Here is a 27,302-nt window from a genome sequence, read left to right on the forward strand (position 1 = left end):
TTTTCAGCTGCATGTATAGCCTGGTGATTAAGGCACTCACTTGGTATGTGGGAGACCCAAATTCAAGTCCCTGCTTTGCCTGATTCAAACCAGGGACTCTAATGTCCAAACCACCAGCCTATGGCATTAGTCTCTCTTTGATCCCCTGAATATTATTATTTATACAAAGTGGAACAGCTCCTACTGGCAATTTTGAGAGCAACCCACTACAAAATAGCCCACTTGGTTAGGATAATCATCTGGGATATAGAAGATGCAAGTTCAAGTCAACGCTATGCCTGCTTCAGGCCAGGGACTTGAACCCAGATCTCCCACATCCCTGTTACTTGTTCTGACCAAGTGAGCTTTTGGCTATTCAAGGATGAGTCACTTTCCCTCTCGCCCTCTGGTTTTTCATGAAAATTTTTGAACCGTCTCAGTTTTATCCCAGTGAGGAATGGAACATTCTTCAAAACTCATAAATATTCACAGGATGGGAAAACCGTTACCCACCCTGCTCTATAGTGGGACAGATTCTCATTTACACTAAGGCCCTTTTACTCCAGTCTGAATTTTATACTTCCACACTGATGAGGAGAGGTCCTGGTGTAAAGAGGATTCTGCCCCATTATCTTTCCAATACCAAGACAATGGCCCATGCTCTCTCCTTCAGTTAAACCAGCTCAGTTATGCCCAGTTACTCCATTGACTAGCTAAATTAATTGGTACAGGTGTAGATGAATATCAGATCCACTAACCTTAGAGATTACAGAGAGTTGACACATCTAGTTAAGAGCCTTTGTGGCATGAGTTTATACCGTTCACTCTAATTTGTAAGTAAATTTCACAATGTACAACTGTAAAGCAAAGATTTTCAGGCACTTTAAGTACGCAATAGGAGGAAGTAAAAATCAAATACAAACAACGTCTTTTTGCAAGAATGTATGAGAAACCCAGTGTTCTATCCAGTTCAATTAGTTTTTTATAATGCCCTCTGTGATGTTGACTCACCTTACGACAGCAAGAAACAGGTGAGCTATATATCATGCTCCAGTGAAGAAATCCATTCACTTCCACCAACTCTTGAAAGGTGCAGAAGACATTTCCTGTCTTCCCAGAAAGGAAAGGTAAGATTTACATTCCTTTATTTAACATATAGGGAATTTATTCTCAGGTTTTAAAACATAATTTGCTACAAAGAAGGCTGTTGGAAACATTCAGGCACTCAGAGCAATATAATGCCTTGATTTTTTTCAATGAAATGGGGAAGACTAAAAAATAGTCAAAGGTTTAGCAAAAATAAGAAGAGAAAATATGGAAAGAATCAAGAAAAAATGAGAAGTACCCTTTACACTATGTGACTAGGCAACAAAGCAGCAGCTAAGCAGGGGTATTAAATAATAAAACTGGTCCGGTTTCATTTGAAAACAGATGCATTTTTGCTTGAAAAACTTGTTCACGGCCACAAATTTACCAAAAAATCCTCCCATTGTCTAGTTCATAATGAAACGCAGGAAAAATTAATGTTATTAAGAATATTTCTTTAATCTCAAATACTGGGGCAGTCATGCATAATATTACATTTGGAAATAGTAAGGTAAAGTTATAAGATAACAAATGCATGATAACGATACTTTAGAGTCAAACAAACACAGCACCATAAACATGTATTAGCAGGAAAGAAAATGCATGTTTATTACCCCTAAAGATCAGCATTAATCTGTTTAGTGTTAATATATTTTAGAGATTAGGAGCAGATCCTTAGCTAGTGAAAATGAACATAGTTGCATTGCCCGCTGAGGAACTGTCAATGCATAATGAATGCAGATGCCACAGACAGATACAATTATGAGATATTTTGCATGTACATATCAGTATCTGGGGAGCTGAGATTAGAACCTTCGTTGCAAAAAGCACAGGACTAGACCAGTTCAGCTAAAGTAGAAACTCTTTTAATGGTAGCAGTAGGAGGGCCCTTATCCTCTGTGTGCGTGAGCTGCTACAGGACAATGTCACAAGGCCATTATACTACTCGATTGCCAATACCTCTCACTAGATACCTAAACCAAGAGGAGTGCAGGCAGACATTAAGACTGTGTAAGACAAAATGGACCAGTTCCCTAGCTGATACAAATGGGTGTAGCTTCACTGAAGCTGATAGAGATACACCCATTTGCACCACCTGAGGATAGGACCCATTGCTTACTGTGTCATACAAGCAATATGATGAGCAGTGGAGCTGGCTATACAGGGAGAAAAATGCAACCTGCTTTTCCCCCACGCTCTCAGTCAACATGCTCTCTTTGCAAGTAGCTTTACAGACCCTCTTCTGCGGCACATGGAAATGTCAGCTAACCCCATGGTTATTTTAACCAAGAATACATTAAACTAAAACCAACAACCTCCTGCTAAACCAAGCACAAAATTAAGCTAATAACAAATCTACCTGGCATCATGCCGTTAAATGTACTAAGGCTGGGGCTTGGGCAATGGGCCAATGGAAGTGAATTGCAGCCCAGCCACTAGCCCAAGCCAGTTAAACCACAGGTACTTTGAGCCAAGCCTCCAAGCTGATCCTAATGACAATGATAGGGAACAAAGATCACCAGAGATAAATGGGTCCTGGGCCTTACAGGGATTTGAAAATACTCCCGAGCGCTTTTTAAATTGCACCCAGAATGAAACAGAAATGCAGTGTAAGGATTCAAGCACACCTCTCACATGCTAAGAGTTCTGTCCAGTGCAAGAAATGGGCAGCTGCATTCTGCACTGGATAGGGCTATCGGGTGGACCACTAAGGCAGGCCTGCATCTCACCAGCTCATCACTATTCTAGGGCTGATCATTAACCACCTACTCATTGAACATGAATTCAGCAGACATCTGAGTGCTTATTCCTCTCAGTTATTCAGCTAGATTATGACTAACACTATGCATTCACACTGAGGAGAAGGAACCCTTCCTCAGCATTCTCATGTGAGCTACTCAAAGGTTGGGTAGGTGTAGAGGGAGTTACTTACCCACTTACTCCTTCCCCAGAGCAGGTGGAAGGGGAATGGACAGAGACTTAGCTCCTGCCCTTACCCACTGGCCAGAGTCATGAGGAAAGCAGCGAGAGCTGGGAGTAGAAGTTGACACTGGTGCTATAGACCAGCAGCAAATTACTATTCTGAGGAGCAAGGAGACAGCAAGGGAGGAATTGAGGCAGAGAAGGATGTCTCCTAAGGATACTTCTGGGAGCACATGCACCACCCCTTGCTCAGGGTTGTATCTAATGTCACCATCTAGCCCTAAATCTTACCTTTCTTCCATGCAGATGGTTACCTCCCTGCTTTTAATTATAAACTAGGGGCACTGGTGTGAACTAAACCTAAGGGGCTGAATTCAAACTGGGTTTGCACTGGCTTGTGCTGCTGTAACCTCAGGTGCGTGGAATAGAAAGTCTGTTGGGGAGACCTCTATGATACCACATCTTCAGCATCCCCTCCACAATGGGATGGACAGTATGGGCAAGTGCAATCCAGTAAGTAGCTAGGAGTATTGCAAAGGTGGGTAGTGCGCATGCTAATTCAGTGCATCCCCTCAGCAGTCTCCACAGGGAAGGTTCCTATGGAGCTCTGGCTAGAAACTAAACCTGTCGCCACATAATGAAGGCCCCAAGACAGGGTGGCAGCAGTAGTAATATCTCCCCTTCCTCCATGCAGAGAAATTAGTACCTCCCTCTACTACACTTAACTTAGGCCATTGTGTTTGACCACAGTCTAAAAGAAAACCCACTAGTAGAGGAGCATGTACTGTGAGGAAAACATGGAAAGCTGGTTGGCTCACAGTGCTGATAGAAGTAACAGAGAGAGAAAGAAAGGAGGATTTTTCTCTCTAGTATAAAGACCTGGTGACAAAACCAGTACCTTTCTGATTGAGAAAAACCCTAGATATGTACAGCACATGGGAGCACACTTCTGCTGGAATGTATTATTTAAATAAACAGAAGCTATAGACAGGAAAGAGAACTAAGCAGGTTGTTCTTCCCTTTTCAGAGATGATTCTGCTGGCTGCATTCCTGGGCCTGGCTGCTGTGCTGCAGCCATCCAGCGGACAGGTAGGACGAGAGCTGGGTGGGAAACGTTTTTCCAACCCCATGAATATTCTGCGATTTCTGAAATTTCTTGTCCTGAAACAGGACGAAAAGTAAAAATTTCAACTATTTTTGCAAACTGAAAGAGAAAAACACATTTGGTTCAAGTCATTCGAAACATTCCACTTCAGTCATTTCAAAGCACTTCACGTTGATTTTGACTATTTTTGGGGGTGGGGGTGAAATTTTAAACCCTGTTAAGTCCCTAAAGCAACACAAGCATTTAACGTGATTTAAGTCCTTAAAATGGCTCAAGTGTTCAAGGCAAACTAAAGGCCAGATCCTCCAAATACTTTCATGATTAACTTTACTCATATAAGTAGTCCTCCCAATGGCAATAGGATTACTCAGGTCAGGCACATTAAGAAACAATCCTAGGATTAGGACCTAAGACCTTTGGCTGAGTGAGGCTGAATGAAAAGTGAAATGACACATACGTGCAGTAATACTGACTGAGCTTAGATGTTCATAATTGGGAAAACTGAGGGTTATAATGAAAACTGTTTTGTAACCTTAGGTATGACATTCACGATCATGAAGAAATACTATAGTACACTAAAAGAAAAGGAGGACTTGTGGCACCTTACAGACTAACAAATTTATTTGAGCATAAGCTTTCGTGAGCTACAGCTCACTTCATTGGATACACTAAAGAACTCAAATTGTTCATGGTATTTTCACAGATGTGAAAGAAGAATTTCAAAATGTCAAAAGCTTCGGCAAAAATTTCCAAACAGATGCTTAATAGTCACATAGCTCCATATAAGAATCTCTTTGCTATATGTCCATACAGTTCTTAGCACAATGGGATCCTCATCAATGACAAGGGTTCCTAGGAGCAACCACAATGTAAATAAATAAATAATTCTATGTAGTTGTTCCTGTCTTTACCAGCACTAAATATGGCCAAATATACAGTATTTAGAAGAATCTGTCAATCTAAAAAAATCCTAAGATTAGATACTAATATTAGTTTCTCAGTTCTAAATTGTGCTCACCAGGAGCACATATGAAGTAGGGTGCTAGGTAACACAGAATACAGATATCAGAATCTGACCCATAATTTATTAATTAATTATTGATTCATTCTGATTAAATTATTCTTAAAATATTTCATGAACTGATGATGTTTATAAAGACACATTACTTGGAATTGATTCCTAGCTTCACTTATAAAATATTTTTTCACTCACACAACCTATATACCAAAAAACCATTGTACTTTTTTTTTTATTTAGACATCAGGTTTTGCTTCTCTGTCAACTGACAAAGCAGATCAACAAAAGGAGATTGTTGACAAGCACAATGCCCTAAGGAGAGGGGTGATGCCAACTGCTCGCAACATGCTGAGGATGGTAAGATGCATTTTGCAAACTAATCTGTAATGTATACTAATGTTACTAGGTTTCAGAGTAGCAGCCGTGTTAGTCTGTATCTGCAAAAAGAAAAGGAGGACTTGTGGCACCTTAGAGACTAACAAATTTCTTTGAGCATAAGCTTTCGTGAGCTACAGCTCACTTCATCGGATGCATGAAGTTACTAGAGAATATGCAAGGGCAGAGCATTTCAGCCGGCAGAAAACATGCCATTTGAATCTTTTCCCCAATAAGATGTTAGAGAACATGAGTTATCAAGGGAAGGGAGCACCTTGCGGGTGACAAATCTTGCTGCTCATGAACAACATCTCCTTTTCAAGTGAATGGAAAACCCATTAGCTCTGGTCTCCCACGTGCCTTGTGGTATGTTCTCTCTAGCTAGTCACCATGATATCTAGCCACCTAAGGTGTGTAGCTACAGAGCCCCTTCTCCTTTTACTGCCCAAATGAAAGAGAAGGAGTTGTCAAGATTTTAAACACTTTGAAAATGCAATATCCAAGTGTATGTTCTCTTCTACATTCTGCATTACTAAGAGGTGCACATCTGAACACGTAATGTTTCTCGTTTCATTAAGGAATGGAGTCCTGCAGCTGCAGAGAATGCCAAAAGTTGGGCAAATGAATGTACTTTATCCCACAGTCCTGAAAACAGAAGGACAACTAGTAAGTAAAGTGTCAGTTTGAAATGAATAATGCATAATTCAAGCAATTTTCAGATAATATAACCCCATTCATATTTAAGTGGTATTAATGTTTTGCTGAATGAATAACATTTATAACAGCGGAGTGTATGGATTCATCTATTCTGCTGTGTGATATTTAGAGTTAAGCAATATTTTTTTAATATAGACGAAATTTCAACATTAAAGAAATAATGAAAAATTTCCAAAAAATTTCACAATTTTTAACTTTGGGGAAAAAAGGGAAAAATTTTCAAATGTTTTTGTTGAGATTTATTTCCTTCCAATCCCCCTCCTCTGACTCCTTATCCCTAAACAGCTCTAACAATTTGAAGAGTATTTTGTATGAAGGTAAAACACTTTTAATAGAGGTCACAGAGTGATGAACAATGCAGTTGTTACTTTGAGATTATTCAAGACTCGACCCAAAACAAAACAATGGACATGAACACTCCTGACACATGAGAAAGTTTGAATCCAGATCCAAATTTAAGCTTTGATTCTGATCTATGTTGCACCAGTTTTACACTGGTGTAATGCCACTGACTTCCATGGAGTTACTCCTAATTTAAGAATCATTGCAAGAAAACCTATTTTCTCAATATTTTCATAACAAACACCAGGGTGGATTAAGAACATAAGCATAGCCATATTGGTTCAGACCAAAAGTCCAACAGCACAGTACCCTGTCTTGCGACAGTGGCCAATGCCAGGTGCCCCAGGGGGAATGAACAGAACAGGTAATCATCCAGTGATCCATTCCCTGCTGCCCACTCCCAGCTTCTGGCAAACAGAGGCTAGGGACACCATCCCTGCCCATGCTGGGTAATAGCCATTGATGGACCTATCCTCCATGAATTTATCTAGTTCTTTTTTGAACCCTGTTGTAGTCTCGGCCTTTACAACATCCTCTGGCAAAGAATTCCACAGGTTGTCTGTGGATTGTATGAAGAAATACTTCCTTTTGTTTGTTTTAATCCTGCTGCCTATTAATTTCTTTTGGTGACCCATAGTTCTTGTGTGATGAGGAGGAGGAGTAAATAACACTTCCTTATTTATTTTCTGCACACCAGTCATGATTTTATAGACCTCAATCATAACCCCCTCCATCTCTTTCACAAGCTGAATAGCCCCTGTCTTATTTATCTCTCCTCTCATACAGAAGCTGTTCCATACCCCTAATCATTTTTGTTGCCCTTTTCTGAATCTTTTCCAATTCCAATATATCTTTTTTGAGATGGGGCGACCACATCTGTACGCAGTATTCAAGATGTGGGCATACCATGGATTTATATAGAGGCAATATGATATTTTCTGTCTTATTCTCTATCCCTTTCTTAATGGTTCCCAACATTCTGTTAGCTTTTTTGATTGCCGCTTCACATTGAGTGGATGTTTTTAGAGAACTATCCACGACTCCAAGATCTCTTTCTTAAGTGGAAACAGCTCATTTGGACCCCATCACTTTATCTGTATTGTTGGAATTTTGTTTTCCATTGTGCATTACTTTGCATTTATCAACAGTGAATTTCATCTGCCATTTTGTTGCCCCGTCACCCAGTTTTGTGAGGTCCTTTTCTAGCTCTTCGCAGTCTGCCTGGGACTTAATTATCTTGAGTAGTTTTGTATCATCTGCAAATTTTGGCACCTCACTGTTTACCCCTTTTTCCAGATCATTTATAAATTTATTGAATAGGATTGGTCTCAGTGCAGACCCCTGGGGGACACAACTATTTACCTCTCTCCATTTTGAAATCTGATAATTTATTCATACCCTTTGTTGCCTATCTTTTAACCAGTTACCAATTCATGAGAACACCTTCCCTCTTATCCCATGACAGCTTACTTTGCTTAAGAGCCTTTGGTGAGGGACCTTGTCAAAGTCTTTCTGAAAATCTAAGAACACTGTATCCACTGGATCCCCCTTGTCCACATGCTTGTTGACCCCCTCAAAGAATTCTAGTAGATTGGTGAGGCATGATTTCCCTTTATAAAAACCATGTTGACTCTTCCCCAACAAATTATGTTCATCTATGTGTCTGACAATTTTGTTCTTTACTATAGTTTCAACCAGTATGCCTGGTACTGAAGTCAGGCTTACTGCCCTGTAATTCCCAGGATCACCTCTGGAGCCCTTTTTAAAAATTAGCATCACAATTAGCTATGCTCCAGTCATTCAGTACAGAAGCTGATTTAAATGATAGGTTATAGATGACAGTTAGTAGTTCTGCAATCTCACATTTGAGTTTCTTCATAACTTTTGGTGAATAGGATCTGGTCCTGGTGACTTATTACTGTTTAGTTTATCAATTTGTTCCAAAATCTCCTCCAATGATACCTCAATTTGGAACAGTTTGGGAATCTCCCTCACATCCTCAGCCATGAAGCCTGATGCAAAGAATTCATTTAGTTTCTCCACAGTAGCCTTATCGTCCTTGAGTGCTCCTTTAGCATCTCGATTGTCCAGTGGCTCCACCAGTTGTTTAGCATGGAAAAAATTTTGCTATAAATTTTTGAGACTTTGACTAGTTGTTCTTCAAATTCTTTTTTGGCCTTCCTAATTATATTTTTACACTTCATTTGCCAGAGTTTATGCGCCTTTCTATTTTCCTCACAAGGATTTAACTTCCACTTTTTAAAGGATGCCTTTTTGTCTCTCACTGCTTCTTTTACTGGGTTGTTTAGCCATTGTGTCACTTTTTTGGTTCGCTTACTATGGTTTTTAATTTGGGGTATACATTTAAGTTGAGCCTCTATTGTGGTGTCTTTAAAAAGTTTCCATTCAGCTTGTAGATCCTTAACACTAGCTCCTTGAAATATAGACATAGTTTATGGAGGAAACCAGAAGGCTGGTCCAGTATGAGACTATTCGGGATCTGAATCTTTGAATGCTTATGAGAATCAAAGTTAACCTTTGAACCATTGGGATTTACCCAACACCATTCACTCATGACCTGGAGAGTGACAAAGGGCAACACTGTAGTGTGTGGATGTTCAGGAAATGAAACAAATTCTTCCCACCAGACTTTCCTAGAAATTTCTGAATCTTCTACTGGTTCTATCCACATGATGAAACACTTGTATCTTCTTAAGCCTCTTTCATCAGCTTTTGTGAACGGTTTCCTTTCCATTTTCAGCAGTGGGCTGTGGCGAAAATCTCTACATGTCAACTGCACCCAATTCCTGGTCAGATGCAATTCAAGCCTGGTACAATGAGGTGGACAATTTCATGTACGGCATTGGACCAACCAAACCAGGTGCAGTGATTGGCCATTATACTCAGGTAGGGACCATAGCATCACTTGTTACATTCATGTTTTAACTGATACATGTTTGACTAAATGATTATCATGGGTAGGAGAAATAACAGCTTCAATATATTTAAAGAAAATAAACACCATGAAGGATAAGAATTATTCCAACAGAGAAAAATTAAAAAAAAAATAAGAATATGGAAATTGTAGACTAAATATTATGACCAACTTCCTCACAGTGAGGTCTATTAAGGGATATGGTGGAAACCCTATGGTTTGGATATTTTAAAACTAGGCTAGAGCAAGCTCCTTAAGTTGTAGGGAACAATACCACATTGGCAGAGGGATAGACTCGATAACCTACTAGATTTTTTTCTTGTGGGTGTAATGTTGTTCTTGCTGTACTGATGGCAAATTAGGTTATAAGTTATTATCTTCCCTTAGCGTTCCTTCAATAACTTCTTCAGACACATACACATTCAGAAATTATAAACTAATCAAGCTAATTCTCCTACAGATTAGGAAGGAAGAATGTGTGAGAGAATTTATTTGTATTTTTTGAATATTTTGGAGGCCCTAAGTTATTACTGGAATGGGGGCAAACCTAGAGAGATAAACATCTCTAGATAAAAAGAAAAGGAGTACTTGTGGCACCTTAGAGACTAACAAATTTATTTGAGCATAAGCTTTCATGAGCTATAGCTCACTTCATCGGGTGCATTCAGTGGAAAATACAGTGGGAAGATGTATATACATAGAGAACATGAAACAATGGGTGTTACCATACACACTGTAACGAGAGTGATCACTTAAGGTGAGCTATTACCAGCAGGAGAGCGGGGGGGCGGAAACCTTTTGTAGTGATAATCAAGGTGGGCCATTTCCAGCAGTTAACAAGAACGTCTGAAGAACAGTGGGAGGGGGCGAATAAACAAGGGGAAATAGTTTTACTTTGTGTAATGACTCAACCACTCCCAGTCTCTATTCAAGCCTAAGTTAATTGTATCCAATTTGCAAATTAATTCCAATTCAGCAGTCTCTCGTTGGAGTCTGTTTTTTAAGTCTTTTTGTTGAAGAATTGCCACTTTTAGTCCAGAAATCGAGTGACCAGAGAGATTGAAGTGTTCTCCGACTGGTTTTGAATGTTATAATTCTTGATGGCTGATTTGTGTCCATTTATTCTTTTACGTAGAGACTGTCCAGTTTGACCAATGTACATGGCAGAGGGGCATTGCTGGCACATGTTGGCATATATCACATTGGTAGATGTTCAGGTGAACGAGCCTCTGATAGTGTGGCTGATGTGATTAGGCCATATGATGGTGTCCCCCGAATAGTTATGTGGACACAGTTGGCAATGGGCTTTGTTGCAAGGATAGGTTCCTGGGTTAGTGGTTCTGTTGTGTGGTGTGTGGTTGCTGGTATTTGCTTCAGGTTGGGGGGCTGTCTGTAAGCAAGGACTGGCCTGTCTCCCAAGATCTGTGAGAGTGATGGGTCGTCCTTCAGGATAGGTTGTAGATCCTTGATGATCCGTTGGAGAGGTTTTAGTTGGGGGCTGAAGGTGATGGCTAGAGACGTTCTGTTATTTTCTTTGTTGGGCCTGTCCTGTAGTAGGTGACTTCTGGGTACTCTTCTGGCTCTGTCAATCTGTTTCTTCACTTCAGCAGGTGGGTACTGTAGTTGTAAGAACATTTGATAGAGATCTTGCTGGTGTTTGTCTCTGTCTCAGGGGTTGGAGAAAATGCGGCTGTATCGTAGAGCTTGGCTGTAGACAATGGATTGTGTGGTGTGGTCTGGGTGAAAGCTGGAGGCATGTAGGTAGGAATAGCGGTCAGTAGGTTTCCAGTATAGGATGGTGTTTATGTGACCATCGCTTATTAGCACCATAGTGTCCAGGAAGTGGATCTCTTGTGTGGACTGGTCCAGGCTGAGGTTGATGGTGGGATGGAAATTGTTGAAATCATGGTGGAATTCCTCAAGGGCTTCTGTTCCATGGGTCCATGGGTCCAAGGGCTTCTGTTCCATGGGTCCATGGGTTCTTTCCCCCCTTTTCTCCCCCCCACTCTCCTGCTTGTAATAGCTCATCTTAAGTGATCACTCTCCTTACAGTGTGTATGGTAGCACCCATTGTTTCATGTTCTCTATGTATATAAATCTCCCCACTGTATTTTCCACTGAATGCACCCGATGAAGTGAGCTGTAGCTCACGAAAGCTTATGCTCAAATAAATTTGTTAGTCTCTAAGGTGCCACAAGTACTCCTTTTCTTTTTGTGAATACAGACTAACATGGCTGCTACTCTGAAACCCATCTCTAGATAGGTTTACAAACCCTGTAGAATCGGATTGTCTTAGACTGCCTGCCCTGAAGGGGCCATTATGACCATCTAGTCTCACCAGCTGTGGGTAACATTGACAGGATATTTTTATCTAGTGAATCCTGAATCTTGCCCAACAGTCTGTGGCTGAACCAGAGTATGTGTTGTTTGTATGTATATGTCTTGATTTAAATATTCCAGGTGACTGAGAATCTACCATGTTGCTTGCGTTTCATTCCCATTACATCCTTTAAAGGGTGAATAAGACCATACGAAAACTACTTGCTTGTTTCTGGTTTCTCTCCTACAAGATGTGACTTATAGTCTGCCACACTGTGTAATAAGATAATGTGCCCAAATCCAGCTTCATTCAAAACCTTTTAAAATGTATATTTGATATTAAAAATATAGTCTTTCACATTCACTCACGTAGTTACTCTTCTGTCTCCAGGTAGTTTGGTACAAGTCTTACCAGATTGGATGTGCAGTTGCCTTTTGTCCTGAGAGCGAATACAAATACTTTTATGTTTGCCATTACTGCCCTGCGTATGTATTAGCTATAGATTTAATTGATTATTGGAATTCCTTCGTTTTTTAATTAATTAAAATGACCCAGGAAACTTGAAGCTACATTGCAGATTGCATCATAATTTTTAGTGGGTTTATGGTCGGAGGGGCAATTCAGTCATAATGGTGTGCAGAAGCATATGTGCAAATTACATTCTAAAATAAAACAACTCATAAAACCCTTAATAATTTCTCAGTGAGGTCTGCTCTGCTTAAAAATCTAAGCATTCTTTTCTAACTGCTTAGTAAGTGAGAAATACGAGCATCTTCTTTTTATCCAATAACTGCAAGAAGCTTTTCCTGGGGCATGTTATCCAATAACTGCCTCCTGCACAGGAGCAGATTTACCATGAAACAAACTGTGCGGTGGCAGGGGGTCCCCCAAATGCAGGACAAATATCTTACAATCTGCCCCCGAGTCCCGCCTGGTGGTGCAGCAGGGCTCAGGCAGGCAGGCTGCCAGCATGCCATGGCCCGTGGCCCCACGCCGCTCCCGGAAACGGCCAGCTGCTGGAACGTCTCTGCACGCCCCTGACGGGGGGGAGGTGGCTCCGCGCACAGCACCCACCCCAGGCAGCGCACGGAGACCCGCTGTCCCCCACCCACCCCAGGGGTGTGCAGAGACATGCCAGCAGCAACGCAGTATGGCTAAGGTGGCTCCCTGCCTGCTCTGCCTCCCTCCCTCCACACTGCTTCACTCCTGGAAGCAGCCAGCATGTCCCTGCAGCCCCTGGAGGGGGAGGGGGGGAGGTGTCTCCACGCGCTGCCCCCACCCTGAGCTCTGACTCCGCAGCTCCCATTGGCCGGGAATCGCTAGGAGCTGCTGCCGGGGGGTGGGGGGGTGCCGGTCACTTTGGGAACCATGCCACCCAAGAGAAGCACTGCCCCCCTGCCCCCTCCCACACCCCAACACCCTGCCCCATCCCAGAGCCTTCACCCAAACTTCCTCCCAGACCCCACACTCCTCCTCCCCTCCCACACCCCAATCCCCTGTCCCACCCCAGAGCCCAACCCCTCACCTCCCACACCCAAACTCTCTCCCAGAGTCTGCACCCCACACCCCCTCCTGCATCCCAAGCCCCAGCCCAGAGCCTGCACTGTGCACTCCTTACCCCTTCTCACACTCCAACCCCCTGCCCCAGCCCAGAGCCCACATCCAGCACCCAAACTTCCTCCCAGAGCTGTACCCCTGCACCCCCTCCTGTACCCCAACCCTCTGCCCCAGTCAAGGTACCTCACTTTATTTTCATTTACTTCCCATTACTTATACTATAGGAGGAGGATGAAAAAAAGAATAAAAAGTGTGGGGGGGGAGCTAAGAGAGAATGTTATTTTTCTTGGCTGGGTCCTGAGGGGAGCCCCCCCACCCCAAAATGAAGTGCGCCCAGGGCCCCACTAACTCTAAATCCGCCACTGCCCGCAGCATTTATTGTACCTGCCTCTGAAGTAAGCTGCGCTGGTCGCTGCGAGCCCTCTGATCAGGATGGCACATGAACACTTGCAAGTATTGTAAGCAATCAATCGTTAACGATAAAGCCAAGGGGTGAGAGTTTCAAAGAAATGCAGGGGTTTGGCTACACATCTTTGATTCATATTAAGAGTTACACTTTGACATTTGAAATTGTGATTTGATACACACCAGACTAAGGGTGTGTCTACCCTGCAATGGCACCTGTGCTAGTTTTATTCTAGCTCGCTTGCAAAAGTAATAGTAAGCGTGCATCAAAACAGGCATCAGCCCAGGCTGGATAAGCCTGCCTGACCCCTCTAGGCACAGGCTCACTTGAGCAGCCTGTGCCCAAGCCTACCCCAAGACGTCTTCACTGATTTGCAGCCTGGTAGCAGGATTAGAGCTTGTGAGGGGATGTCTGCACAACCTGCTAATCACACCCATTCCTGCAATGTAAATGAAGATGTGTGTTGTAGACTGGCTTTACATTTTATGCTGTTTAATTTTACCTTTTCAGGGGGAATATCAATTCCTTAAAAACACCTTACAAATCAGGAGCCGCGTGTGGAGATTGCCCCAATGCTTGTAACAATGGACTATGCAGTAAGTTTTAGCAATTTGAAGTATTAATAAGTGACAACTTTGCCACTGCAAAACAATGTTTAATTCCCTTGGCGGGAAGGCTTTGGGAAATTATCAATTCAAAAACCATGGCTCCAGAGCCAGACTGTAATGCCCTTACACACGCTCATTGCTAAAAGAAAAGGAGTACTTGTGGCACCTTAGAGACTAACCTTTTCTTTTTGCGAATACAGACTAAAACGGCTGCTACTCTGAAACAGCTCATTGCTAAGCATGCCATGTTTGAAAATGAGCATGTGTCGGGGCTCGTGTAAGGGCTTCTGATGGGGGACTGGTATGTCTGGGGAATGTCATCGTGTCATCATGTCCCCCTCAAGAGAGAAGACTGAGGGGGACATAGTCTGCAAAGATGTGCAATTTTGTTATAAAGGAGATGGCGATCAATTGTTTTGCACATCCCTCCAGGGTAGGACAAGAACTAATTGGCTTAGTTTACAGTAAGGGAGATTTAGATATCAGGAAAATCTTTCTAACTATAAGGATAGTTAAGCACAGGAACAGGTTGGAATTCCCATCATTGGAAGTTTGTTTGTTTTTAAGACTAGGCTAGATTAACTTGTCAGGGATGGCCTAGGAATATTTATTTCTGCCTCAGCATTGGAGCAGATGACCTCTCAAGGTCCATTCCGGCCCTGCATTTCTGTGATTTTGTACTGAATAGGACTTCATACCATTAGCCTGATTTATTATTTGTATTGCGATAGCACTTAGGAGCCACTGTCGTGGACCAGGACTCCGTTGTGCTAGGCACTACATAAATAGATAATGAATATTCCAACTGAAATCAGTGAGATAACTTGTGGAGTACGCTTCTGCTTAATATGAGCCAGGAGATCACCATTAACTCTGCCTCTTCCCCACCTCCCCCCCCCAAAAAAAAAAGAAAGAAAGAAAAAGGAGCTTTTGAAAACATTTAAAACATTTAACACCTACAATGGCAAGAGCAAGTTCCCACCAGGGTTTTAGACCAAATTAGTTGTCCAGTCCAAGTGGAGTAATGGCAATTTCCTACTTCTCATTCTGGGTAATAACCTTTGAGCCCCAGTGTGGAACTTTTACTCACCCTGGTGAGCTCTTACTTATGCAAGTAGCTCCGTTGGCTTCAGTGGGACTGAGTAAGTACTCCTCCACCCGAGTGAGCATTGCACATTCTAGCCCTGGGTGTTTTATATACCAGACCCTTTGCCCGTGAGCAACAAGTTCCTTCTAAGCTTGCCGTGGTGCCTCTCTAACGACAGCAAAGCTGCCTCATGGTGTGCGAGAACAAGCTGGCTGAATGACCGAGTCTCTAGTCTGTAATGTCTCCTCATATGCCTCCCCAGGCAGAGAGAGGCGGCTCTCATCCCCCTCTCTCATATGGTAGACTGTCAGGGCCTTTTGCTAACAACCAAAGCCACTTGGATTTGTACTGCTGAGTGTATAGAAAAACCTGCAGTGGATTTTGCAGTTGTAACTTCCAAGACACACATACGGACAGATGGTGGAACTCCTGGAGGCAGGCACAATAGTCCTGGGAGTAAAGGGACAGTATGGCTGCTGTCACCCTGTGAAATGATGCAGACAGCACACCCCACTGAATGTGCACAGAGGAGAATGGGGCCATTGCTCTGCCCTCCATTCAGCTCCTCTACTCATTTTGGGGTGACTAGCACCATCACACTGAGTCACTGAATTCCCGAAAGATGGAACTTACCCATGTGCAGAGGGTCATCACAAACCCGATGCCCCATTAAGGACCCACGAGTTGCTATTTTCATGGGCTAAGTTGGACTGTAATGTGGCACTGGCCTTGCACTGACCGTCAACACAGGGATGGATTTCACCCTGAGCTCAAAGTGAGATTGTGCCAAGCCCCGGGACAAACGTGCAAGGGAAGTAGGACAGTTCCTTATGACATCTTCCTCCTGGATGACTGGGCCGATATATTGATACAGTCCACAGAATACACTAGGTTTGCAAATCTGGATAACTCATTCCTGGGACAAAAATGCTACTGGGAAATAAAGGACAGAGAACAGATCCTGTCTTTTTAAAATGAAACCAGCCTCCAAACCTGACTTCTCCTTATTGTAATGGTATTGTAATAAGCTGTATTAAAGCAAAAAACATTGCTCCACCTAATAAAATGCCTTGAATTAAGTAAACAATATTTCTGTGGCCAGTTAGACTTTTAGAACCTTACTGGGGAATAAGTAAAACTGTGCTGAAAAAAATACAGTGAAAAATGTTTATTTTGTCAAAATATGCTTTAACAAGAGGAAAAACAGCCTACACTGTTTCCTTTAATATCTAATCTCATGATGTGTTTCATTTTCAGCCAATCCTTGTACGTATGTGGACACATACTCAAACTGTCCTGATTTAGCAAAGAACTATGGATGTGAACACTCCATGATCAAGAAATACTGTCTTGCCGCCTGCCATTGCACCACTGAAATAAAATAACAGCCTCGGATTCCGCCCTTCATGGAAATTCTTCTTTTTAATGAGAGCACCTTTTAGAAAATCAGGGTACCATCTTGCAGCCCTCATGTGTGTAGTCCTAGTGACTTCAATAGGGCTACTCATCTGAGTGTAGGATCTTGCCATTCAATTTAGGTTCTTATCCTACTTTAATTCTTTGTTTTAAAATGTTGTAGATTTTTCTTCTTTGCTTGAAATTCAGCATCTGACATGCTAGACTTATATCATATTCAATGACTGAGATTTCTTCTCCATCAATAGCAACTACACTCTCTACAAAATACTATTTAAAGTACTATCTATCTAAAGATCAGTTCCTGCCAAGATATACATGTATAGTCCTTATTCTGTAAGTAATCCCATTGATACAATGGGCCAGACATAGAATCATAGAATATCAGGGTTGGAAGGGACCTCAGGAGGTCATCTAGTCCAACCCCCTGCTCAAAAGCAGGACCCATCCCCACTTAAATCATCCCAGCCAGGGCTTTGTCAAGCCTGACCTTCAAAACTTCTAAGGAAGGAGATTCCACCACCTCCCTAGGCAACGCATTCCAGTGTTTCACCACCCTCCTAGTGAAAAAGTTTTTCCTAATATCCAACCTAAACCTCCCCCACTGCAACTTGAGACCATTACTCCTTGTCCTGTCCTCTTCCACCACTGAGAATACATCTCCATCTTCATTCATGTGGAGAGTCACCTTACTGCACAAGCATTCCCGCTAGTTGCAACAGGAATACAAGGGTTGTAAGGTCTTAATCAATAGGAGTAAGGGTAGCAGAACTGTTCCCACTAAAAGTACTGAGGGCTGGATTCTGCCACACTTGATCACATGGAGTAGTACCTTACTCTGCAAATAAACCTGTGGACTGCATTGCAAGGAGGACATCAGAATTTGGTTCACTTAGATTAATTGGACTACTCCTAGTATAGGATACTACCCAGCATGAATAAGACTGCCAAAATCTGACCCTCAGTGAAAAAGGGCTGTTGGAACAATGGCATCAATAAGTCTATTCTTGAAAGTAATTACCACGCAAGGAAGGAAGGATTATGAGATAGGGAAATGTTCTTCTAATAACAAATAGAGAGCTGTCACCTGAGTTACTTTTAAATTGTCATTTCTGTATTACTCATTACATTACTCGTTCAATATTGCACAATTTGTTTTGGCTTTTATTACTTTTGCCTCATGTAAAATACTGTTTCACCAGGTTCCCTGGAGTGCAAGTCTTTATCACAGTTCTTTGTCCGTATAGCCTTGGTGCTGCAATCAGTGTTTGACTGATATTCCTGGAAACACTGCAGAAGATCTGTAACACACAGTTATATTTTGAAGAGGTGAAGTTTCTCGGGTAGAAAAAGTCAAAGAATGTAGACATCAGAGAAGCAATTCTAGTCCAAGTAACAACAAATAGACAAAAAGTTCTGCGGCTCACAAAGGGCCAAGTCGAATGAATAAAGACTATTCATGTAAGGAGGTGGAATTTCACTAAGAATGAATTTGCCCTTCTCTCTCCTTCTTACATTCAGTCTGGAATCCGGTTTCCTCCCACCTCACTATCACAGAGAGGGAGTGTTATAGATAATACACAACAATTGTCTCTGAGCTTTGGGAAAGAGCTGTTGCATTGGGCATTCAGCAGAGAGTGGATAACAATGAACCCACAGTTCCCATAGCATCCCTTTAGTTCTCCATAACACGACTTCTCCTTTAGGCACTCTGCCATGCAGGGCACCTCTATAGCTTTAAAGGCCTTGATTCACCAGAGTACTTAGGCAGAGTTGAACTTTAAGTGCAAGCTTATGTAAGCAAATGCTTGCAGTTGAGCACATGGTTAAGTGTTTTGCTGAATCAGGGCCAAAAGCATGAGTAGTGAATAAACCATTCATTCATTTTACACCTGCCAAAAAAGTATTACATACGGATATGAAGAACATCCAAAGTTACAATTAATACAGTTTAGAAGGGATATTAAACCTTGTGCTTCAGGGATAAGCTAAATTCCAACTATGAGAGACAAGAATGAGAGCTAATGTGGGAAAAAGGGGATTGCAGGGTTCTTACACCTTCCTCTGGATTAGCTGGTACTGGGCACTCTCGGAGACAGGATTCTGAATTAGATGGACCCCTGGTCTGGTCCAGTTTGGCACTCCCTAGGTTACCCATTGCACAAGTGATACCATATATGGAATGTGACTTCCTCTCTAAAACCTTATGCTGGCTTGTTGGCTCCTGTCTTAAAATACAGTTGTCGTCAGATGTTGGCTGCATGTGCGTGTGTTTTCTCTGCGTGATGTCCTGGCTCTGCACAGATAGTTGGCACAGCAGACCTTGATCAATCCGCCTGTTACCCGCACAAAATTCTCTTGTAATTCACACATTCAAGGGCACCCACCTTTACCCAGTTCCTAGGGCTCAAGGCGTAACCCTCTTAATTTAGGCACCATCACCCTTTCCCAGTTCATAGGGCTCCGGGCAAAAAGCACCTAACTTTACCCCTCCATGGGCTCTGGGCTCTACTCCTCTGTGGCCTCCGGGCAAACACCCTTTCCCTGTGGACTCAGGACTTAATCTTTTGCAGGTTTACGGGGTCTTTTACCAGTGAAAGAGCCTTACACAGTAATATACTACATAACCTCTATTTATTAACAATCACCAAAAACAGAATGCACACTCTACACATTCAGTGCTCTCCACTCCCAATAAGACAGATGAACTTTTCTTGATGGCCAGTCAGGATCAGGTCCATCTGGGGGACTCCAGTTTCTGCACGGTGTCATTGGCAGAGTGTTGCGGTCTGGTAGCTCTGATCTTTGGGGCTGTGTACTGGAGCTGGTTACCAAAGAACTTCCTTTTGAACCCCAGTTTATATAGTGAAATTTGAGTTCTGCTTTGCTATACCTTAACCAATCATTATACTGAAACCTATCTAACCAATCCTAACATAGTGTAACAAAATTCTTTAACTGATTATATCCCACTACTCTAATTAACTTACACCTAGCAAAATTAATTATACAGCAGACAGACACAATTAAAGAACCAGACAGAGACCATACAGGTAAACAATAGGGAAGTGGGGACCATAATGACAAAACAATAAAGAAACGAGGATTTCACAACCACAACTATTGATACATGATTTCTTGACAGACAGCATGCTATCAAACTAAGTTTTCTTTAAACATCTTAAGATCTATTTCTTTATCTGGTGATAGTGGGTGCCATTAGGATGAGGTGTCCTTCTTAACAGCCTGATATTATATTGTTTTACTGTAATTTAGATGGAATGTGAGGATATGACTTCCTGCTTCCTAGCTAATGGCTGCTGCTTGGCTGCTCTTTTAATCTGGCTGCAGATGAAGGCCTTAGGCCTTACAATATGGCCGCAGACAGAGGCCTTATCCTTACACGCCCAATAAAACCACAGACCCGATTTAGTAGCGAAGGCAACCAGCCAGGTTTATTGTTAACGAAGCAAGGACCTAGTATCCCTTAGTCTCTACAGGACCACTAACATATGTATGCCTGTCACAATGGACCAGCTCAGTCAGTGGTGGGACTTTCCACTGCCTCCTAGCCTGGCCAAAGACACTTCCCGAGACTCCATTTTATACACCAATACAAACAAGTTATGTATTGCCCCTCTTACATGGGTAGTTACCACCCTCTACTATGTACATGTGGGTTCAAGCAAAACATCTCTATCCATCACACCGTCCTCCTAACCTTATCTTTAGGTCAGCATGTTCCTGTTATCTTTGGGAAATGTGTCTGCACCATACTTGGTATCAGGGTGTTCTGGTACCACTCTTCTGGAATGTGTTTGCATGAGTGTCCTATGCCTCGTACTGTGTGTGTTTTTGCAATACCAGCCCTGTTCTTGCCAGGCTCTGTGAGCTTGCAAGCCGGCATGTTTTATACCAGGGCCTGCCTTCTGCTTACAGCCTGACTTTTGCTAACTTCACTTTATATCAGCAAAGCTTGACCACTACTTTAGTTCGGGCCTTAGGCCTCACACTGGGCTTCTCATACACAGGGGCAGTGAGTTTTATGGGTCTATTGTGCCCGGGCTCCAGCAAATTCAGGGCCCCAGGGGCACAGCTCCACCAATGTTCGGGGTCTCTCCCCCGGACCCACATACCGCCCCCCCCGTGCGCCTCCCCCAAGCGTCCCTGCCGGCCCTGGGATGGCTGCCCCTGCAGCTCCGCACTGTGCTCCCTCACCAGCCGCTGCCAGCTACAAGGGAGCAGTGCCCAGGGCAGGCTGAGGCGGCTACCAGGGCTGGCCTTTGACCAGGTGATAAGGGCAGTTGCCCAGGGTGATGTGCTGATGGGGACGCATTTGATACATCCCACATGATCTTACCTGCAGCCAGCCAGCTGGGCTTAAGGACGGGAAGTGCTCCTGCCAGCCTAGCCAGGGTCAGGGTGGGAGAGAAAAAAAATCACACATCCAAGCTGTAGCTTGAGGTACTTACTCTCAGGTAACTCCTCTGGTGGGAGCAGCAGCAGGGACGGGTGCCCGGGGGGATGCTCCCCACTCTCCCAGGACAGAGGGCCCCCTGTAGAAACCATGGGGAGTGGGGGGGCAGGCTGGGCTCAGTCCCGACCTGATGTCTGGGATGGGCGGCTGAGGTTGGTGCAGGGTGGGGGGGAGGGCGGGGGTTGAAAGAGGAGTGTGTGTGCAGCTTGTCTCTGTGTGCTCCGGTTGACTGGGGGCTTGGAGCAGCCCTGTGATCTGGTTGTGTGATATTGTAGCGCAGGTTTGGGTCCATCCCCACTTAGAATCATAGAATCATAGAATATCAGGGTTGGAAGGGACCTCAGGAGGTCATCTAGTCCAACCCCCTGCTCAAAGCAGGACCAATCCCCAACTAAGTCATCCCAGCCAGGGCTTTGTCAAGCCTGACCTTAAAAACTTCTAAGGAAGGAGATTCCACCACCTCCCTAGGTAACGCATTCCAGTGTTTCACCACCCTCCTAGTGAAAAAGTTTTTCCTAATATCCAACCTAAACCTCCCCCACTGCAACTTGAGACCATTACTCCTTGTCCAGTCCTCTTCTACCACTGAGAATAGTCTAGATCCATCCTCTTTGGAACCACCTCTCAGGTAGTTGAAAGCAGCTATCAAATCCCCCCTCATTCTTCTCTTCCGCAGACTAAACAATCCCAGTTCAGCCTCTCCTCATAAGTCATGTGTTCCAGTCCCCTAATCATTTTTGTTGCCCGCTGCTGGACTCTTTCCAATTTTTCCACATCCTTCTTGTAGTGTGGGGCCCAAAACTGGACATAGTACTCCAGATGAGGCCTCACCACTGTCGAATAGAGGGGAACGATCACGTCCCTCGATCTGCTGGCAATGCCCCTACATATACATCCCAAAATGCCATTGGTCTTCTTGGCAACAAGGGCACACCGTTGACTCATATCCAGCTTCTCGTCCACTGTAACCCCTAGGTCTTTTTCTGCAGAACTGCTGCCTAGCCATTCGGTCCCTAGTCTGTAGCGGTGCATGGGATTCTTCCGTCCTAAGTGCAGGACTCTGCACTTGTCCTTGTTGAACCTCATCAGATTTCTTTTGGCCCAATCCTCCAATTTGTCTAGGTCCCTCTGTATCCTATCCCTCCCCTCCAGCGTATCTACCACTCCTCCCAGTTTAGTGTCATCTTCTCTTCCCCTTCCCCACTAAGAGCCCCACTTTCCCAGGAAAGGGCTTACTCATTCCTCTGGCACTGCTGGTAGGACTGGAGTGCACATTTAGCTCCACACAGTGAGCATCATGCTAACCAGGGGCGCTGCTGCAGCCTACCTGCTCCAATCCCATCCCTTCCCTGTGACCCACAGGGGGGCATGAACTGGGTCACGTTACCCCTCCTCTCCAGTTTTCTGCTAGGGTTTGCCTGCCGAGCTCTCCCGCTCCCTCCCCTGCTTGCTGGAAGCAGCCTGGGACCAGGACAGGAGAGGTAAACAAACAGCAGGTGAACCAAATAGCTGGGAGCCTGGGAGCACTCGGGAGGAAGGGCTGATGCTTCAGCTCTGCAGGGAGAGGTTAGGTAGGGGAGGAAGGAAGGAACAGCTGCTTCCCCATAGGGGAACTGTGGGCAAGGGGGAGAGCTGGGCTGCCTTGGGGGGGGGGGGTATGACACTCGAGCTGTTGGGGGGGTGAACCTTTAAATTGTGCCCCCCATCAGCAGCTGCAGGTCCTGTCCTCCCTGCTCCCCTGGCTCAGAAGCTTCACTCACTTGGTCCCGGGGGGGGGGGGGGGCGCTGCTGTCTCCCCAGAGTCAGGCAGGCGGGTGCATAGGAGATAAATGAGTGTGACTGAGATCAGCTCCCCCATGTGCCTCCTTCCCCCTCCCTCCCCATCTGAGCAGGAATGGGAATGGGAGTCTCAGTGGGTGGTGTCTGCCTGCCTGCTGTGACTTCCTTGAAACCCATTTACCTTTCATTCAGTCCCTGATTGCTTACTCACACCCTCATGCTCTCTTTTTTTAACTGTTTCTGTTTCCACTACAAGTTGTACTTAACAGTATAATGAGATTCCTTGGGGCAGGGCCTTGTCTAAGATGTTGGGCACAGGGTTGTGTACATTTCTATACTGCATCAAGATTTAGAATAAGGAAACTCCTTTCTTTACTCCCATCTTAATCCCATATCCTGCAAACCTCATTCATCCTTTGGAAGTCAGTGGGGTTCCTGCTCTTAGGGCACGTCTACACTGGCAGAGTTACAGCGCCATCAGTTACACTGCCTCAGAGAGCGCTGAAGGGAAACCGCTGTTGTGCGTTCACACTGTCGGCTGCCTGCACAATAGCGTGTTCACACTTGCAACACTTGCAGCGGCATTCGGAGCAGTGCACTCTGGGCAGCTATCCCACAGAGCACCTCTTTCTCTTCTGCCGCTAAGACTTGTGGGAAGGCGGAGGGGGTTGTGGGGCATCCTGGGTCCTGACCCAATGCCCTGTGATGCATTGCTTCACATCCCAGCAACTCCTGTGCTTCTGTCCACATTTGCAGCCATCTTTCAACCATTTGTGTACTGCGCGCCCTGCCTCTTTGAGCTGCAGGAATGGATCCTGAACTGGTGACCAGTATGCTGCTCGCTCTGACCAACACGTCACAAGTGTCAGTGGAGTTATTCCTTAAACTACAAAGGCAAGAGGAGAATGACACTGATCTCGCCACACGTAGTAGCTATGACACGAGAATGCCTCTGACATTCACGGAGGTGCTGACCACAGTGGAACGCCGCTTTTGAGCTCGGAAAACAAGCACTGAGTGGTGGGATCACATCATGATGCTTGTCTGGGATGACGAGCAGTAACTGCAGAACTTTTGCATAAGGAAAGCCACATTCACGGGACTGTGTGATGAGCTCGCCCCAGCCCTGCGCCGCAAGGACACAAGAATGAGAGCTGCCCTGCTGCTGGAGAAGCACGTGATGATTGCACTGTGGAAGCTAGCTACTTCAGACTGCTACGGATCGGTTGCTAATCACTTTGGAGTGGGAAACTCTACTGTTGGACTTGTGTTGACGGGAGTGTGCAGGGCCATTAATCTCATTCTGCTCCGAAAGACAGTGACTCTGGGCAATGTGTGTGACATTTTAGATAGCTTTGCACAAGTGGGCTTTCCTAACTGCAGAGGGGCAATAGATGGCATGCACATTCCACTTCTGGCACCAGATCACCTAGCCACCGAGTTCATTAATCGCAAGGGGTATTTCTCAGTGGTTCTCCAGGCACCTGTGGATCACCGTGGGCGTTTCACAGACATTAACGCAGGCTGGCCCGCATCTTTCAGAACGCTGGTCTGTTCAGGGAGCTGCAAGCAGGGACTTTCTTCCCGGACCAGAAGATCACAGTAGGGCAGTGATTCCTAAACTTTAACAACCCACAAACCCCTTTCATGAAAATAGCAAATCTCGTGAAACCCCTCCTAAAAATGAATATTTCCAGGGATTTTCTCCCTTACCTGACCATAAATTATAGAAGCAGTGATCTTGGAAATAATTTGGGTTTTTTATAACATGCTTATTATACACTATATATTATTACATTATTATTTATCATTACATTATTAATTTTATTACATTACGAAAATGGCAACACTCTTCCAAGATTTCACTTTTGTAGCTCAGATCACTTTGATTAAACCTCCTACATGTTTCATCAAGGAGTACCAGATGTGCAACAGTATGAAGGTATTTAAGAAGCCAACTCAAATAAGGTTTCAGAGTAGCAGCCGTGTTAGTCTGTATTCACAAAAAGAAAAGGAGGACTTGTAGCACCTTAGAGACTAACCAATTTATTTGAGCATAAGCTTTCGTGAGCTACAGCTCACTTCATCGGATGCATTCAGTGGAAAATACAGTGGGGAGATTTATATACATAGAGAACATGAAACAATGGGTGTTACCATACACACTGTAACCAGAGTGATCACTTAAGATGAGCTATTACCAGCAGGAGGGGGGGGGGCGCGCGGGGGAAACTTTTGTAGTGATAATCAAGGTGGGCCATTTCCAGCAGTAAACAAGAACATCTGAAGAACAGTGGGAGGGGGCGAATAAACAAGGGGAAATAGTTTTACTTTGTGTAATGACTCAACCACTCCCAGTCTCTATTCAAGCCTAAGTTAATTGTATCCAATTTGCAAATTAATTCCAATTCAGCAGTCTCTCATTGGAGTCTGTTTTTTAAGTCTTTTTGTTGAAGAATTGCCACTTTTAGGTCAGAAATCGAGTGACCAGAGAGATTGAAGTGTTCTCCGACTGGTTTATGAATGGTTTCAGAGTAACAGCCGTGTTAGTCTGTATTCGCAAAAAGAAAAGGAGTACTTGTGGCACCTTAGAGACTAACCAATTTATTTGAGCATGAGCTTTCAGCAGGTGTGTATTGTAGTTGTAAGAATGCTTGACAGAGATCTTGTAGCCGTTTGTCTCTGTCTGTGGGGTTGGCGCAAATGCGGTTCTATCGTAGAGCTTGGCTGTAGACAATGGATCGTGTGGTGTGGTCTGGGTGAAAGCTGGAGGCATGTAGGTAGGAATAGCGGTCAGTAGGTTTCCGGTATAGGTAAATAAATAAAGGGAATAAATAAATAGGGAACTCAAATAAAGAGTTCCTCCCTCAAGCATTCAGGTCTTGAGCAGTCCAGTCAAACAATGCATGACTAAAAGCTTAAACTTGTTCTTCATAATAATTTTTAAAACAATACTAGCAGCCTATTTAATTTTAGAAACAGCAAAAAATATCCACCTCCCTTTCCAGTTCTCCTAAGGAGTCTTGAAGTTTAAATCTCCTCAGTGTGATAGATGCACATGCTTTGATCTGCATAGCTCTTGGAAGTCTGGAACCACTGGAGAAAGATAAAGTCTCAGGTCTGAGTCTGCTTCTGGATTTGGTTTTCAGATGTGCACACGAGGAAAACACTTTCTCGCATAAGTATGTTGTTGAAAATGGTAACAAAAGTATAGTAGCTTTTTCTACCAGCAGGGGGTACTTGTTTCTTAAACTCAGCCAAAAGTTGATCAATGACAGACTTCTGAAACTCCTTTTCAGTTCGTCATCACAGGAGATCTTAGTCAATGTTTCCTTTTCCTCAGTGCTCAATATCTGAGTTGAGAAAGTGGTATCATCAAAGGGGTTCCGAATCCAGTCATTATCACCTGACTTACCTGGAAAGTACAGCCTGAGTATTGTGCACTTTTAGGTGTGCAGTTATATTGGTTTTAGTGCACTGATCCGACCGAAGTTTATGTTCTGCCAGGAAGTCATGGTCAAGGGGCTGGGGCTGAATGTTTCATTCAGGTTTACACCTTTTAAAACACTTTAATGTAAATTAAGTTTAACTTTGCCACGAAAAGTCATTTTAAAAAAACCCACCTTTTTGAAATGGGATGCTGCTACAGTTTCAAAGCTGTTCTCTCAACACTTTTCAAGCCTGGCCATTCAAACCTGATCTTGTTTTATGAATAGTTCAAACAAATCAGCATTTGTTGGGGGAAAAAAATGTCCTGGCTACTCTCATCTCATTTGTATATTAAGGATTCATTTATGAATAACTTGTAAAGAGTTTAACCATTATTAATAGGTGTTATATGCATGATTTGTATGTGTCATGGAGGGTGATAATCAAACTGTTGGACGCCACAACAAATAGACGCACCCTCTATTAAAACAATTATTAATTATGGAGCTCAGTGGGAAGCCATCTTCCCATTCTGCAGGAGTCTGGACTTCAGAATTTTTTCCCCCATCCTGAATTGGGACCAAAAGTCAACATCCAAAATTTTCACAGACCAGTATTCTGAAAAAGCTTGATTGGGTCAATTGAAACGTTGTTATAATTCTGACCTTTAGTAATTTATACTTAAAGTTAAAATAAAGTTTTCTAAGAGAAAGCCATTTGAAACCAGAAAAAGAAAACATTTG

General features: G+C 43.6%; 1 protein-coding gene across 2 annotated transcripts; it reads left to right on the forward strand.

Annotated features, from left to right (window-relative positions):
* Positions 1–1,025: 1,025 nt before the first annotated feature.
* Positions 1,026–19,097, forward strand: LOC140908505 (cysteine-rich venom protein). Of its 2 annotated transcripts, XM_073335749.2 has the most exons (9): positions 1,059–1,106; positions 3,295–3,501; positions 4,016–4,077; positions 5,352–5,468; positions 6,065–6,152; positions 9,307–9,452; positions 12,191–12,285; positions 14,274–14,359; positions 16,716–19,097. In XM_073335749.2, exons 3-9 carry the CDS (start codon positions 4,018–4,020, stop codon positions 16,841–16,843), a joined length of 720 nt encoding a protein of 239 aa, XP_073191850.1. In that variant the 5' UTR covers positions 1,059–1,106; positions 3,295–3,501; positions 4,016–4,017; the 3' UTR covers positions 16,844–19,097. The 2 variants fall into 2 exon arrangements, with proteins under 2 accessions (XP_073191849.1, XP_073191850.1); XM_073335748.2 differs by lacking the exon at positions 3,295–3,501 and having other exon boundaries at positions 1,026–1,106.
* The last annotated feature ends 8,205 nt before the right edge of the window (positions 19,098–27,302 follow it).

This window comes from Lepidochelys kempii, chromosome 3 (assembly GCF_965140285.1).
Source record: "Lepidochelys kempii isolate rLepKem1 chromosome 3, rLepKem1.hap1, whole genome shotgun sequence".
NCBI lineage: Eukaryota > Metazoa > Chordata > Testudines > Cheloniidae > Lepidochelys > Lepidochelys kempii.